The sequence below is a fragment of the Polistes canadensis genome, unplaced genomic scaffold (assembly GCF_001313835.1).
Source record: "Polistes canadensis isolate GaletaPanama2010 unplaced genomic scaffold, ASM131383v1 scaffold_346, whole genome shotgun sequence".
In the NCBI taxonomy this organism is placed as follows: domain Eukaryota; kingdom Metazoa; phylum Arthropoda; class Insecta; order Hymenoptera; family Vespidae; genus Polistes; species Polistes canadensis.
In genome coordinates this window covers 63,757-81,814 of record NW_014569893.1, presented here as the reverse complement: position 1 = coordinate 81,814, position 18,058 = coordinate 63,757, and the positions used below count along the sequence as shown (strand labels likewise).

At 28.7% G+C, this 18,058-nt stretch overlaps 2 protein-coding genes across 7 annotated transcripts in view; both read right to left on the bottom strand.

Moving 5' to 3' along the window:
- Positions 1 to 16,758, bottom strand: part of LOC106791824 (period circadian protein) — a 22,721-nt gene extending 5,963 nt beyond the window's left edge. For 4 of the 6 annotated variants that reach the window (XM_014757771.1, XM_014757768.1, XM_014757769.1 and 1 more), the window contains exons 1-11: positions 16,737 to 16,758; positions 13,977 to 14,043; positions 12,834 to 13,658; positions 9,547 to 9,630; positions 6,903 to 7,087; positions 4,663 to 4,793; positions 3,294 to 3,492; positions 2,985 to 3,209; positions 2,634 to 2,818; positions 2,151 to 2,435; positions 1,294 to 1,440 (exon numbers count right to left, since the gene is read on the bottom strand). In XM_014757771.1, coding sequence (XP_014613257.1) covers positions 1,294 to 1,440; positions 2,151 to 2,435; positions 2,634 to 2,818; positions 2,985 to 3,209; positions 3,294 to 3,492; positions 4,663 to 4,793; positions 6,903 to 7,087; positions 9,547 to 9,630; positions 12,834 to 12,916 — 1,524 coding nt within the window. In that variant the 5' untranslated portion in view covers positions 12,917 to 13,658; positions 13,977 to 14,043; positions 16,737 to 16,758. Of the gene's footprint in view, positions 1 to 1,293; positions 1,441 to 2,150; positions 2,436 to 2,633; positions 2,819 to 2,984; positions 3,210 to 3,293; positions 3,493 to 4,662; positions 4,794 to 6,902; positions 7,088 to 9,546; positions 9,631 to 12,833; positions 13,659 to 13,976; positions 14,044 to 16,736 lie in introns of those variants that run through there. The other 2 variants (XM_014757772.1, XM_014757773.1) reach the window with 2 other exon arrangements.
- LOC106791814 (RNA-binding protein 45-like) lies at positions 16,753 to 18,008 on the bottom strand. Its single transcript, XM_014757755.1, has 3 exons — positions 17,306 to 18,008; positions 16,988 to 17,220; positions 16,753 to 16,866 (listed from the first exon to the last, which is right to left on the bottom strand). The coding sequence occupies exons 1-3, from the start codon at positions 18,006 to 18,008 to the stop codon at positions 16,753 to 16,755; spliced, it is 1,050 nt and encodes a 349-aa protein (XP_014613241.1).
- Between the last annotated feature and the right edge of the window lie 50 nt (positions 18,009 to 18,058).

Below are 18,058 nucleotides of genomic sequence, written 5' to 3'. Positions count from 1 at the left end.
ATATATATATATAACCATTCATTGTATATAAGAAAAAAAATACACCACTGCAACTAATTTAATCGTTTTGTTGTTTCCTTACTCACCTTCACCTATTTTTAGTTTGTGAATCTTTTTTAAAAAAATTCTACGATACGGCCATATTCAATAGCAGCAAGACACTTTCGATCGAAATCAATGAATTTCGACGGATATATTATATCGTATTGTCGATGAGACAAATGGACAGATAATCAATCCAATTTTTAAGTTACTTAATTGGATAGATAAGTGGTTGGATAGATTTGTACGGTTGGTGATAATATTGCGATCCAAAAATGTCTAATTGCTTACTGAAATGATATTTCAAATGTAAGTTCTTAGCTATGTTTCGTTTCCGTTATGTTACGTTTAATATCATGCAAATAACATAAGATCAGTGAAGAGGAAAAAAGAAATTATTTCTTATAAATATTATTTTTGATTTATATGCAAATGTCAATCAATCTTCTTTTGATAGAAAACGAAATTTAGAAAAGAATTCCTTTTTCTCCATTAATCTTATTTGTATCTTTGATATATTTACGGTACATTAATTTTATATATATAATTATTATATACATATATACAACGTGTCTCAGCTAAATGAGATCATTTAAATATCTCGTTTATTTATAATGATATGAACAAAAATTTTAATGAAAAAGTTGCACCATTGCAGAGGGTAAATCTAATGGTTGAGAGAATTTTCAAAATTATTAATATTAATTTAATATATATATAAGAAAAATGACCGAGACAAAAAAAATTCTTTCAACCATTAGATTTCCCTCCTCTCTAATAGTGTAACTTTTTTCTTGGACATTTTTTTTGATAAGATTGTAAACAAAGGAGATATTAAAGTGATTTTTTAATTAAAAGAAAATAATATATTCGCGTGAACGAATCGAACCCAATACTGACAATGAATGATGAAATCATTCGCTAAATTTGGAAGAGAATCGTTAAAACGAACATGTTCATACGCGTTGAAATTTGAGATGACATTATTTGACATAATTTTCTCCGATAGAGCTAATATACATATGTACCGGAAATATATTATTTAAATTGCATTTAATGTGAAGACCAACGTAAAAGTGAGAAATTTAAAGTCACTTGTTGTCCATGTGAATAGATTTGTCATAGAAAAACCCGTGGTTTTATATAGTAATAAATATTGTCTAGCATACCACCAGAGCACAGCTTAGCGTACTACTAGCCAAATTGGTTAAGACAGTGTCGACGATACTAAAACGTAGGCTTAATAGTCACCGAAAAACTTCTGTCGTCCGTAGCTAGGGTATCCTTGCCAAGAGCCGGTGTCCTTATTTCTTGTAACAAACTCTCCATGAAGGACGCGAGGTCCTTACACCTTTTTGATACATCGTGCTCAGTAATTTCTGATGTCCTTTGGATGCTCTATATGTTCGTACGGGTGAAAGAAAAACAAACAAACAAACAAAAATATTTTGACATGAAATATACTCATTTTTAACTAAATTCACCTCTTACTTGAGATACCACTGTCGCGCGTGACCTTTCCTTTACTAATTATTATAAGCGTGTCGTTATATGTATTTCATTAGAAAAAAGTGTTTAATTCCGTTATTCCGTAGAATAATTTAGGTATTACGTAAAATAATTAAGTGTTTTTAAGGAAAAGACAAAAAGAATTTTATTATACACTTTATCTAATTATCAAATACTATTATCAATGCATTGTTTGCCTTCGGATTTGAAACAGTGCAGTATAGGCAGATATTGAAACGAAATCGAAAAATATTTTTCTTTTAACTTAAAATCCAATTTTAATTTCATACTTTAATCACGAACCTTTTGTGAATTCAGATATTATCCGAGTATTTCATAAAACAATTGATTTAAGTATATAATAAAATTCTTTTTCTATTCTCTCCCGAAAACGTCCAGTTATTTTGTATGTATTACCCAGTTATTTCAGAAATTAACTGATTATACGATTTTACGCCGACATACATATGTATAATATATTTTGTGAGACGTCAATTATAAATAAGCTTTGCAAATTTGTATGTACTTTTATCGTTTTCTTCTTATAATAAGCGAGGAGAAAGATCTTGATTGATGTCGGTATGAAAAGAGAGACCTACCTCATCGAGAAGAGTACGTATCTCGTTCTGTATGATCTTGGATTCTTTCAGTACCTCTTCGCTGATATTAGCCAGAAAAGCGAATTCATTTTTAGGTGGTACTCGAAATATATCGGGATCCATGGGTCCCCTTAATACTCTATGCTGACCCACGACAAATTCTAGTTTTTTCGTCCAGGGATTGATAAATGACGACCACTCAGTTTCAAGAACAACGTAACTTCCATTTTGAGCAGCAAACCTGTAAGGCTTTGATCTGAAGGAGGATCCTTCCAACTTGATAACCTGTTCAATGACAGTTTATAATAATGTCAGTGCAATGGACACGTTAAATGGTGAAATTTCGATGGTTGATTGCTCGCACTTGTCTGATGTTTTGATGTCTTTTTTATTTTCTTATCCATAGGCAATGGATATCAGTATAATAAAAAAAAAAAAGAAAGATTAAATATTAATTTTTATATATTGGATATTCATGCTCACAGTCTCATAGATGTCTTTGATGAAAGGTAAGTCCTCAGGATGATAGAAGTCAAATAGCGAGCATCCAATCATATCCTGAGGCAAATAGCCTAAATATTGTACAACATCAGGATCGACATGAGATAAGAGGCATGTTGCAGTATGTCGGGTTGTAAATATTGAAGATATTATTGTTTCTTCTGGAGCTGTGGATAATGATAAAATAATAAAGTTCAGTATCCTTGTCTTCCGTCTCTAGATTAATTCTTCGAAGACAAGATTTTCCTTTGATAAGTAATGTAATATTGCATCAGGAATAAAAAAAAAAAGGTCTGATAATTGTCTGTTCTTTGTAATCCAGAATTAAAATACCTTTGTATGCTGAGTGCACCGGTTGAGCAGTAACGACTAGAAACATGGCTCTTGGTTGTTGTTGTCCGACAACTCGTTGACGAAAATCTCGAAAAGTTAATGTCAAATGAAATGGAAGATACAAATTCGATCTTGCATTTTCTTGATCCTTGTTCAATGTACTGTTCTCAGTCTTAACGTTCTTCCGTAATCCACAGAACAAACTGGCTCTCCTTTCGTTAATTCCTAAATACAATTTCGACATTTTTTAATCGAATTTTAATCAATAATTATATTTTTATACTATTAAATTAAAAATTAAATGAATACCTTTCGGACGATCCTCCTGAGACGAGACTAAACCATTTTTAATTTGATCAGCCAATGTAGTCTTATCATTAGAATGTACGTAATTGATAAAAGAACGACCAATCCAAGCGTCCTTTGAATACCCTAAAGCTGTGCATATCGAAGGTGTTATGTACAGCACGAGGCCGTCATGCATTGATATCACCGCGCAAAACCCATCCTATGAGAGTACAAAAATATTTGTTAGACGTGTTTTACGATATTTATTTATTTTTTTGTTTTGTTTCTTGAATATCGTCGGTAAAATCGATCCTCGTAAAAGAAAATCTATTTCATCTTACGAAATCATTTTATAACTAATAGATTATTCTTATGCTTGTTAAATTGTTATTAAGATTCATCGGACTCTACTAACAACAATTCTATTAACAACAGAGATAAATATATGAAATATGTTTTGAGGTGGCATTTTTGATAAATACAGGCTTCCGTCGTTAATGCATCTCTATCTTTAAAATAATTATAATATAAGGATTAACTGTATAATAAAGTATGCACAGAGAAAAAGGCTTATCATCTTTAATGAAGAGACAAATAGATTTAATAATAAAAAAGAAAAAAAATAATTTACAAGTATTATCCTTTGATTGTAAATGATAACGCTCATAAAATTACACTTCGTGTTAGGTCATAAGGTTCGTGTAAAAGAGAAATTCAAAATTAATTTTATCCTTTTACCTTCGTAGTATCTAGTATATAATTTTTTATCTAATCAATTAAATATCGACGTAAATATACAATACATATCTATTTGAATAATATACGAACGAAACTCACTTTTAAATAATAAATATTCAAGTATATTATAACACATAATAAACAATTAAAAGAGTACCAACGCCATATATACTGGTACGTATCATTTTTTATAATGAATTAATTATTAAGGAATAACATAAAATATATAATATTTTGAATATTTGTTTGCTTGTAATATTAGATACGTATGTTACGTAGAAAGGTATTCGTGGCATTTCTTCGAACAAAGCCACTTTTCTCCGTACTTTCAAACGGAGTACTGCCACCATGTTAATAAAATACCTATGTATATCGTAATAAAGCCACCACAAAATAAAAAGGCACCGATAAACCATCAACGTGAATAAAAGCACATATGTGTTAAATGTATATCTATATATATACATAATATATACAAAAAGAGAGAGAGAGAGAGTGAGTTATTTGCTCCTCGACCATACTTAGACCCCTAAACCTGCCTAATACCGTAAAAATGATCTTCCAAGCAAATTCTCATCGGCAATACATTTTCCCTGTTTTACCAAAGTGTTACTAATAGAGTCTTCCTTGCTAACTTTCGATGAATACTAACATTTGCTTGTGAACTTGAATCATCCAGAAGATTCGACCGAGAAGCAAGTCCTGTTTCCGGACTGCCTGTCAGAGTATCGCCGTTGTGTTCACCTGGATCCGTTGCATCCACCAATTCTACAGTTGCTATTTCTTCTCGTATATACGTTAACAGAAGCTATTGTTATATACTTTGTATACAAGTTTTTGTTCTAAATGAATGTATATATATATGTTTATGTATGTATTGTGGGAGACATGTATTCATCCCACTTTATCCCCAGTAGCACATTTTTGTATTTTACATTTCGTTAAATTATTTTAGGATTTCAAGATTTTACGATTTCATTTCTGAAATATCTGCAAATTAATATTCAGAAATCCATTGGCATTGTGTGCTACAAGGGTAGTGAGTAATTCAAATGATAGAGTATAAAAATATATTCTGGTTCCCTTAGTCCGATTAAATAATACGTAAATAATATAGAACATATTAATAAGACGTGTTGATAAAAAGGGATAAATAAACCGAATCAAGATTATCAAACTTATTCAAGTTTATCCTCAAGTATATCCAAATAATTTAGCTCGTATCCACGATTTTCTACGATATTGCACAAACGTATTTGTAAAGGTGTTACACTTTATCTATTATTCTATATAACTACAAATAAATATAATTATACAAATGAATGTAATATAAAATTACATTCATTTTTTAATTATTATTATTATTTAATTACATTAATGCGAGTGCATTACAGGCAATGATTTACCGCTAACAAACGGACAGCACGTTTCCTCAATGGTTGACCAATATCACTTAATACTATATGTAATCCAACGTGTGTGAAGTAAATATACTTCGAAATATTAGATACGTTTTAATAGTTATTATGTGAAAATATTGTATCAGACTTTGTCAAACTATTGTATCAGGCTTTCTCTTTTTTTTTCTTTTTTAAAGGATAATAATGAAGGCATAAAATGGAACAGGATTGTGCAACGAATCTATTTTGATATTGACCATATTCTCTTTTGAGAAAGTATGGTCTCGTAACAAATAAAGGCCTGCCGAATCGTTGATTATTGAAGAGAACTGTCTATTGCGCCATTAAAGCGTTAATGGAAAATGGTTTAATATTAAAACTTATGTAAATAATTACGTAAATTGTGGCCGCGTGATTGTGTTATGTAAAAGGAGTACTATGTAAAAGGACATTCATCAGGGAAAGATCCGTTCTATCTTTGAGTATATAACGATACTTGACCAAATGGATATAAATTGTTTTCGAAAGTATAGAATGATAATGATAATGACTATTATGATAACAATCGTACACGATGATATTTTTAGATTCAAATTTATCTACCACACTTGAAATAATCATTTTTTATTTTCTCTGTGTCCTTTTCCATTAATACTCTAATTTATATTAAAACGATCTAATCTCAAGAGATTAATAAATTAATTAATTATTTATAAAAAAAAAAGATATTTGATGACACCTTGAGGAATCATTGGAAGCTAACAATAACCGAGATTCGGAACCTCATTTATAATACATATATTATTTGTCTAACATAAATAAATATAATATTAATAATAATAATATGTATGATATCTATTAGTATTTTTCATCGTTCGATATTAATTACGTTGTTTCATTGTTTATTATAATTAATTTCATGAGAAATGAGTATCGATGTAATTATAAATTACAGACTTAAATATTCGAGACGGACTAAGGGAAATCCTATAGGGAAATCATTCAAAAACTTATGGTTAAAGTATTATAGGAACCTATCAAAATGACTGGTGAAGTGTGCATGTAACCAAATAATTGGTTATTACAAAATTCTATTGATTTAAAAAAATGTGTGTGTTGTGTCTATTATTAATTATTAAATAAAATTCACTTCGTGTTCGTATGTACTTGTCCTTTAAATGGTATTAAAAAACAAAATTACGACAATGTATATCAAACTAATAATACGAATTAAAAATAAAATCTTACGAAGATGAAAATTAATTATAAACGAACAAAAGTGTAATTATATATAGCCAAACAATAATAGTCATATTTGCTCTTCCTATATAATATCCTTTATACAAAAGAAAATAATATTGATTCGCGAGAGTTAAATTTATTTTGAATTATCTATTAATTCGCAAGGTATTTATATCACGACTGGAACAATGATTTACAAATGTGTATTGTTAACGTACAACCCTTCCAATATAATTCGTTCGTAACCAACCTGTTTGTTTCTCAAGTATTGGTTTCGTTGAGGTGACGAAATTATAGGACGCGTTATCCGGCGACTTGCCGGTACTTCTCAAAGTAATCTCTGCCTCGGCATTAACAACCAAAGACGTTTTAGACTTCTTCTTCTTGTATTCTTTATCCTTTCTTTTGCTGATCGGTTGGGGTAGTGCCTCGTTGCTAAGATTCATATAGATAATGCACATACACATACACGTATATGTAGATATAATATTAAAATAGATTTTATTTATATACAACGCAAAACCGTCAAAATATATATAATATATAGATGATCCAAAAATAATTAATAATAATTTAAAAATTTATAATTTCACGAATTATCAACCAAATGGAATAATTTGCAACGCGTGCTTTCACCCTATATAAGTATTCATTGAAAAAAAAAACAATTCTTTCATATTATCTATTATAAAGTGATTATCATAACATATGTTGAAAATATATATATATCATATATGTATTTTGCAAATTTTCGTGCTTCCATTTATTTAATTTTTTTTTTTTTTTTAATGGAAATGACTGGAATTGTTCGAGTATCCTCGTGTGCGTTATTTGCCATTTTAACAAAACGAAAAAAGAAATAAAGAGAAAACAGAGGAAATAACGTTATCACGTAACGATAAGTCACGTATACGTTTCCTATAAATATACAAGTATACATATACGTATGTTGATATAAAAAAGTATGTATGTAGAATGGATCGAACGCGTGCGAGCAAACGTGATGTCTATTAAAAAAAAAAAAAAAACTTTAAAAGCTTTTTCATCTTTCCCCTTTTCACGTGTGATCTCTTTCCTACGTTTTTTCTTCTTTTTAATTTCAAAAAAAATCAAGATAATGTTCAGATCGCAAAATATTTATTAGAGAAAAGAAAAAAAAGAGAAGAAATCGACTAAAAGATGGGAAACCAAGTTTTCCTTATCTTATAAAACATTTGTCATTTTGCAAATATATATAGGCATTCGTATTTATAACTACTAACACAAGTCTTGAGTATTCGTAATAGCTTGATAGCTTTCTCCCGGAAGGATGGTTAAACAAAAACCTCATGATATAAAGCCCTGATATAACAGTAATAGCTAAGCTCGAATAGTATATTATGCAATACTGGAGAAAGTGTTCCTTTTTTATATGAACCCTTTTTTTCATCAGATTCTGTCCAACTCGGCATATACACATTGTATAACATGCTTTCTTTCCCTTTAACGTGCTTACAATTAGAAATGGGGATACTAACGTAGAAGAAAATATTTGTCTTGTTTCTTCTCACAGCATAAACATATATGTAATTTTTCTTCATCAAGATTATTTTTTAACGAATTGTAAATTATTCTATTTATGAACATCATTGTAATTAAATTTACGTTGTAAAGAAATTAAAATACTTTATCAGGTATATTCAAATCGCGATTCGCAAAACTGTATTATTGTGCAATTCAAAACACATGGTCAAGAATTTCAATATAAACATAATAAATAAAAATAAATATTACGTCAAATTATCATCGACCACGTTAACGGAAATTATATATACAGGCATGTTCTCAAAAATCCCTATCGATATTTATGCAATATAAAGGGCACACTATACTTATGTGAATAAAGAAGTCTTACGATTAGTAAACATTTATTTTTTTATATTTTGAATCGAGTTGCTGCTATAAGTATTAGAATTAACCGCCTATAGACACACTCAAATCAGTGTCAGTATAATGTTTTCTATCTACTGAATAAATAATGAATGATTTTTTGAGAAAAATCTGTATATATAATAATAATCGTTAAAACACAACACGAATGTTTAACTTCTTATAATTCTCCGTTTATCTTCTATTATGCAACTTTAGACGAGTATATCTGTGGAGTGCGTTGGCGACTTCACGATAGGCACGTGGCACCACACGTGTGAGCTAATGTTTATGACGCCGTAGCTTCTTCCTAACTAACAATAAAGCAAATATGTTTTTTTTTCTCCTTATATGGTACATCAGATCATCATTGCAACAATTTTTCTCGTCATTGCGTATGCACGTATATAAATTACGAATCGAAAACGAATCACTTTCGCCAAGTAAAATGAAGTTTCAATAAATTTGTTCATCGATCTATATCTTGTTATGTTTAATCTGTTTTGTTTTTTCTTATAATCGTTTGCATATATATTTGAAGATTAACGTTTAATAAGTTTTAATAGTTTTATGTTATAAATCATGTATTTATATTTTTTTTTCTATGTTTAGAAACGAAAAATAAAATTAAATTATAGGGGATTCATTTTAGAGCTTTGCACATTTGTATGCATATAAATGCATAGTATATGTGTGTATGAATATGTATTTAGGATTGTCACGTTTGCGCGCACTGTTAATTAATTTAGAAGCAATTGAATATACATATATCATTAAATTAAAGGATAAACTATCCTATTTGAATTTTTCTATCCTATATATAGAAATAACTTTGAAGAACTTTCGACGTTCTTGAACGTTCTTCTGCATTACGAAAAGAACTTAGAAGGTTTCTTCGTATCTACAGACATCTTTCTGACACATTTCAACCCTCGAAATTACGAAAGACCGGGAATTTATAAAATTAATTTAAGAATAATAGATACCTCGAGGCAAATGTTGAAGGGCGTCTACCACAATAGCCACTGCTTTCTGAACAAATGCTATTCCTGGATATCGAACTGCCGCTACTGAAAGAAAAAATAAATAAAATAATGTTGTTAATAACGTTGATATTTGTCACATAAAAAAAAATTATCTATTATTAAAAATAGATAAAAACTAGAACAATTTTTCCGGTTAAAATCAGTAGTAATCAGTTTTACATTTTGGTATTTTAATTAGTAGAACAATATAAAAAATTCGCGACATTTTTTTTGTTTCATTTAAATAGGACCGGTAATTCATTCGAGAATAATATTTAAAAATATTCAAAAACAAGACGAACATTTCAAATTGTTCTAATATTAATTTATATGGGGAACTACTATAATAATAATAATAACTCTTTTATTAAATTAAATATATTTTTCTTTTGTGAATATATTATACATTAATTTTCTATGATTCATTTTTCCATAAAAATGTAAAATTAAACGAACTAACAATAAAATCGAAGATATCAATAAATATAACAATTTGAAATAAAATAATAAATCAATTAGGATACGACCTTACATAAAAAAGAAAAAAAAATCCTCGCAAAATCGCAACAAGAAAATAAATTCTTTAGATTAATTTGAAAGATTGGGAAATAATCGATGGAATCGATAATCACTTCCTCGTCCTAGATCAACTTCGTGCAAATACTAGATGCGAAGAGAAAGAAAGGCATATTATAAAGTGGTGAAACGGCCTCGTCCTATTGGCCGATTGAACCAGGTTAAAAAAATTATGTTACTTGCTGACACAAAATCTCAAAAACCAGTTTGATATTTAGAAAAATCTTTTCAATCACATGTTTGGCAAACGTGATCATGGTCCAGCCCCTACAACGAGTTCTTTCTAGCCTTTCACTGTCCTCATTTTCTCTCTATCAATAAACTCCGCCACAGGTCTCCTGCATTTGTTGCACCTCACGGATCCGGAAAAATTATTGCATAAGGAAGGTTTCGTTCACGTTCTTAGCCCCGTGACTTCTATACCGTTTGCTAAAACTGGGGACGATTATTCGTTGCTTAATTTGAGGTTTTAAATTGATCGTGTTAAAAGTATAAACAATCAAGGACGTTAAGAAAGAAAAAATAATGAATTAACAAATTATTTTAAAGTATAATTATTTTGAAATAATATATATATTATATTTCAATTGGTAAAAATAGACAAATCTCTAATTATTCAAATATAACTTGTTATTATATATATTTAATTTGTGAATAAATTTATAAATATATATTTCCAATAAAAAATTTCCAATTAATAAAGCAATATTATTTTATTTAAAATTTACTCATCTTCCTTTCTTTTAAAATATGCATTACAAGCCAGTAATTCGCGAATTTCAAAATATATAAACGAATGGATGTGTATTTATTAACATAGATGGTTATAAATACAGCTTTGTTATCCATTGTCTCTTTACTCGTCTCCATTAATACAATTAATGGTTTGAACTATATTTGTAATGTCAACCAAGAATATTGCTCAGAGTATACAAAGCAATTATTTTCGTTAAAATATTCTTGTGCTATGTCTATAATTGGGTACTATTATTGCTTCTATAAAATAATACCTATATATATATATAGAAATATACAGGTAACCCTCGCATAATACGATCATTAGTATTGCCGTTAATTTGTGAAATCCATTAATTCGAGAAATAACAAAACTGAATAGTTAAAATATGAAATTGAAATTTGATCCCAAATATAAGAAAAATATTCTTCAATTTCATTTAAAAAAATATTTGCCTATATCGCACTTTTGTAAATCCAAAGATTTACAAAACAGTTTTAGAATAAAACCGTGTTCTAAGATGCCGTGTTGTACAAGGATTTTTCCAAATTTCGAGTCGTGTTAGAATAATACCATTTTATAGAATTACCATGTTATACGTTATGTGCATATAATCATATGCATTTGTAAAGGAAACAATCGAATGGTTTAAAAAATATAAGTTTAGATCAGATAGTTATTATTATTATGTATTATATATTATTATTACAATTATTATTATTGATCAATAATTTTTTGTCATTATTTTTGTGTGTGTGTTACATTAAAATGATTTTTTTTCCTAAATCAACTTTCCAAATCTACTTTCCAAATCTACTTTCGATAATATCTATTACGTCCTTACACGTGGTTCACATTTATAGCGACCCGTTTTACTGTACGCATTTTGCAATATCTGCATAGGTGAGCTAAATGCAACGTGGAAATTCAATCGAAGTATTACGTCAAAAAGTACGAAGTGAGAGAGAAAATAAGAAAGAGAGAGACGACTGGTTAGCCTTAACCGTAGAATACGAGTTTCTACCTTTTTCTCTCTCTCTCTTTCTATCATTACATTCTCTGTCTACCTCTCACCTACAATACGAAGGATTCATGTCAATGCCAAGTATCTAAGATACTAGTTATAGATTTTACAGAATCCTGATTACTTTAACGTAAACTAATTGTTTAATTTTAAACAATCAAATTATTTGTCATATGTATATGTTCTTTATCATATGTATATTTTGCAGATTGATGATCTATTACAATTAAAGGATTTTTTTAATGTAACAATTAAAAAATTATTTTGTTGTGTAATAAACATATAAATAATTATAGTTAATTTTTTCACTTATACAAAATACAGATGTAAATTTTTTTAGGAATATAATTAAAAAATACAATTAAAAATTTTTGTTCATAATAAAAATGTAAAGATAAATATTGTTACTAAATTTGTATCTCATTTAATGTATGTTACTTATTCGATAATGACTTATCGAAATTAAAAAAAAAGAAATGATTTATTAAGTTAATTAAATTATTTTTCTAAAATTTACAAAACAGAGCACAGAATCTATTGTAAGATAGTAAATAAAAAGAATTTAGGAAAGATTTAAGAAATATTCCTATCATCAATTACATCATATTAAAGAGGTCAAACGATGCCTTGTAATATTCCACGATATAAAATACATTATCTTTTACAATTAATTTTGTTTTTTTTTTTGAGGATAAAAGAAATAAAAAAAAAAAAAACTCTATTACAATTAAACGATACGTAAATTCTAACTCTGTATAAATGTTCAGTAATTGAAATCATTTTATATTACATACATTATTGAAAACAATATTGAAAAAATGAAAATGGGAAAAACTTCGAATTTTTATCAATAAGTTAAATGAGAAAAATATATTTGGAAATAAAAAAAGTAATTAATTAATATATATATACCTCCGTTGTGATTGACTGTTACTGCACGTATTTGAATAACCTGAGTCCGAAACTTTTGCATTTTCGGCTGACGTTTCTTCCATCTCGTCTTCTTAGAATTTTAAAACTTTTATATGAGGAAGAACTATGTTTATCTTTCTCTCTTTCTCTCTACGTTAATAATCACACCACTGATGTGGTAAGAATGTTCGTTTGTTTCATACTTCGCACTTTAGATAATAATTATTAAATAAATAAAGAACGAAGAAAAAACAAAACGATTGTCTTATACGCATAAGGTGAACAAAAAAAATAAAATAAAAATACTGTTCGCGAATAAAAATTACAATTCACGCAAAAAAATATTAATGTTTAATCCAAATAAAATAGGGATTAATGTACACTTTGTAATATTTTTATTAAACAAATAAAGAATCGAGAAATGATTATTCGATCAACTGAAAAACTTTCCATGTAGATTAATCGATTAATAATACGAATTTGATATAAAACACTCGAGAGACAAGACTTCGCGATGGTTACGCTAGTAAAGACCAAAATCGTGTCGCTTGCAATCTTCGCAAGTTCGAACTGGTGCTCATTTTGCAGCACGTTTGAAAACACGTGAGCCTAAAACCCCCACTCTTTGAAAAGTCACCTATATCGTTCTGGATAGCATTCCCATCATCCCCTCCAAGCGGCTACTTCATTGTCACGTAATATCATCATGACATATATATACGGTTAAAATATAAACGCTCTTCCCCCTCTCTTGTCATCTCTTTACGAGTCGTGCTCCCACTATTCTGTGTATCGCGGGAACTTCATTCGATGTGGTAGCGACATCTACGGCAAAATTACAAACTATCACAGTTGCGTCACAGCGGTAATATCAAAATTTAATTATTCTTTTAAAGATACAATTGTGCATGTATTTATATCGCAAATGGAATATATTTAAAAGTGTTAACTTATATATAATAATATATTCATGGGTCTTTAAAGAAAATTATCGGAAAGGAGATTATAAAAGAACTTTTTATGAAATAACATGCTATTAACACATAGTACATATTAAGAATACAAACAATTTAAACAAAAATATAATTTATTGCTTGCTATAAACAACATTTTATATACATATGTATACTAAAAAATATTTACCTTTTACAATTATAGATATATCACAGTTTTCAGGTACAATACGTCGAACCCAGCTTAAAATAGTGTCCTGAAATCAAGAAGAAAAAATGTGGAATATTAATTGCATTAATAATACATATGCAGTAATATATATTCAGTCCAGTATTAAATGAGTAAGAGTCTGTAATTTTGCATATTGAATATGTATTTTATAATTTTCAAATAAGTCAGTTACAGTCTCCGCCGAGTTTCAATTGCGTATAGTTGCAAAGTAAAGTAAAAGTCTAACACATGTAGTGCAATGTGAGTCATGACAAAACATACTTGTGCGTTGATTACTAATATTTGACAAATATGCCACCATGATGTTAAATGATGTATTTATTTTAGCTTTGAAAGTATATGATGATCTATCCTCTTAAAATTTCACTGCAATAAGATCAACATTGAATGCAACAGTTAATATTTTCATATATATAATAAATATTATTATAAATTTTATTATTGATTAATGTTTCTATGTGAATATCTAAGATAACCATGAATTGTAAACATTTATTATACTAAAACTATTCTATAAATAAAATTTTTTGAAATATATTAAAGAAATATATTTTTATAAAATTCATGCAGACAATATCATATTTTGATATGCCACATCTTGGCAATAAAATATTACATATCTCGAAATGTTATACAGACATTATAATTTATTGAAAGTAAATTTATCCAATCTTATTGCAGTGAAAGTTTTCTGGGTATGTACAGAATCTAACTGGTACTCTGTACTAGAATTCATGTTTCATACAATATCCCATCATTTTAGATAAGTATACAAAACTTTTGGGTAAATTACAAAAAATATCTTTTTTCTTTTTTTGACTAATTCCAAAGTACAGACACATATGTAGAGGCCTGTACGAATGATAATATGTCTTCATTTAATAACATGACATACGCGTTTAATAACAATCTATCATGCGCTTCAACACAGTTATCAATTTTGCTATATAACTTTATATACAATAATATATATTTTTATATACACATTTATTCCATGTAAATATGTATTTGAATTTTTATTCTATTTCCAAAATTCATGCATCTTATAATAAATTATACGCGTTTCTAAATTCGTTATACATAAATAGAAATAAATAAAAATGCATATACACATTCGAGTAAGAACTAAATATTAATTTTTAATATGAATTATTGATATTTTAATTATTTGCTTGTATATATATACAAGTTTGTTTTAGCAAGAATTTATAAATCAGCATGCAAAATACGAAACAAAAATTGAACATACATTCCAAGTATGTATATATGTAGCGTTACTTTGTAAAATCCATTAATTCGTGAAATGACTAGCTAAACCTAAAATGAACTATACTGACTTATTTAAATATAAAAGAAACGAAAATTGCATACTTTAACTAATTGTAAGAATTACAGGAACTTATAAGGGGCAAATGGTATGAGCTGGAAATTTGATTTCAAATTAAAAAAAAATATTCTTCGATTTTCAAGCGAGAGTTATCTAATTTCAAGATAGAGTGTCTCTATTGATTTAAGGGATTAAATTACATTTCTTTCGAAAACTATTAAAAGGAAAATAAAATAAACGCGAATAATAAGTGTTCGTAGATGTCTTCTTGTCTCTTTCTATCTTTTAAAAAAAAATTTTTTGTTAGTCTTGCTTTTCTATCGACTTTGAACTTACCCATACTTTAACTATTTGCCTTTTGTGAAATCATATATAATAACATTGTTACTTCCTAAAACTACTAATTTTAGTGTATAATTTTTATATGTTTTCCAAAAATTCCTGGATATTTCAGGTAAAACCTAGGATTTCCACGATTTAACCGAAGTATACAATTTAACGCTGACATATACACACATATGTATAATTTATGTATAAAATGATAAAATGAAATAGATAATTAAGAGAACTTAACATTTTTTACTATCCATTTCAGTTAAAAATAGAAAAGAAGATTTGCCATACTAATATTTTACATACTTTTGTTAATGTTAACAACTGTGTTGAACGGACTTTATTTATTATATATAAAAAAAATTTCTTTCGCATCTGCATTGATAAATTGAGGCCACAATTAAATCTTGACAAATTTTACCCTTCAATTCTGTACTAATTTTAGTAATAGAAAAAAGTAAAACATATTGATATTATCACTAGATTTGAAAAATAAATCTTGTTTTATAAGCACACTGGCAATTTTAATGATGAAAAAAGAAAAGCTCAAATTAAAATATATATTCAATCGAAATATATTTACGTCTACAGACTACACTGTCTGTATTTGATATGGGCAAAAATATCGATGCAATAAAGTTTATTAACAACTTTGAAACAGAACTGTTTTTTGTTTGTTTTTTCGCAAAGGCCTGTCGAGATAAGAAAATAAAAATGGGAAATGTATGTGTAACGATATGTAAGGATAAAGTAAAGAAATAGTAAAGTTTTAGTAATGTAGCTGCGAACGTAATCAATAGTTAAAGTAGGTAGTTGTAGTTTCCTTGGATGCAGGCCCAACGTGGTCAAGTGAGTCTTAAAATTCGTCTCTTTCGTTGCGTGCGTCCAGCTTGTGTATACCAGTCAGTCTGTGAAGATAAATAGATACATTACATCTTCTTTAACTTTTTAAAATAAATGTAGCGTCAGTTATAACGTCAGGGAGTTATAATGTAAGTGTCTTTTTGTCCCATTCATTCTTTCTTTCAGTTTCTCTAACACGTCCAGCTTGTACTTACGCAGTACACAATAAGCTTAACGTTCATCTTCGTCAACTCTTAATCGTTTTCTACGATCTTCCCCAACGCTTCGTTCCTCTGCCTCCAATACTTTAAGACGTGAACCACAAATTTCTTGCCCATGTAGAACCTACCAAACATCTTATAACTTAATTTCTAAACTGCCTAATCTTCAAACTTCAAATCAAAGCGCTGAAGATAATATGAAAAAGCAACATTCAATAAAGAAAAAAAGAAAAATCAAATCATACCTCAATCGCTTCATCTGCACTCGCAACAGTAGCATATTTGGCATAACCACAATTTTTTCCCGGAAGCATATATACATCTATCAAATTACCAAACCTACAGAATGCATCTTTCATAGCATATATAGGTGGTACGGGTGGACCACATACGATGAAACACCTTTTAGCTACCTCTGCATCTACATTTGCCATTGGTTGCAGAGGAGGTAACTTAATGCACATTGTCTGTTCTAAGCCTAAAATTAATTCATTAAATCATTATGAGTAATATAAAATGATAGTGAAATGAATACAAATATTGTATTATTATTTGAAACTCACTTGGTGCTGTTAGTCCTGCTGCTTGAATCAACGATGTAGCTTGAGCAATAGTTTCAGCCAAATGTGCTAAATCTGTTCTTGCTGGTACAGCTGCATTAGAGTTAGGTTTTGTTGTACCTTTGGATGACATATTACTATTATCCGGTTTAACTATCATCCTATGACCTGGAGGATATTCGAAACCATGGAATTTTTCCCTAGCATATGCTGCTGCATTTGGATTGGAATACACCACAATGGCTTGCCCTCTTGGCATTCTGTATCTCGCATCTGTTTTTAAATGACAATAATCCATACCAGGAACTATATCAAATAATTTCCACAACTGGTCTTGATTTAAAGCTGGATGTGCAATAACTTGTAATTGAGTATATCCTTCCGGATTTGGATAATTTGTAGCTATATCTAGACTGATGCTGCTTTTCCCAAAATTTGCAGAAGCATGACCAAGACTGTCGTAGGACATAGAAGAGCCATTATTGTATTTAGAATCTATATTTTCAGGTTTTGGTTTCTTTGGTTCTGCAAACACTGCTTTGTATTTCCTATCGCATTCTTCAAATGCTTTTGCTGCACTGGATACTTTTTTAAATTTAACATAACCAAAACCTTTAGATTCATTCGTATTACGATCCTTGACTACAGTCGCATACTCTATTTGGCCAAACTTAGAGAATTCTTGTTGTAATTCACTATCAGTCATAGACTTTGGTAACACACAAAACAATCTGACCCATCTTTCCTCTTCATTTG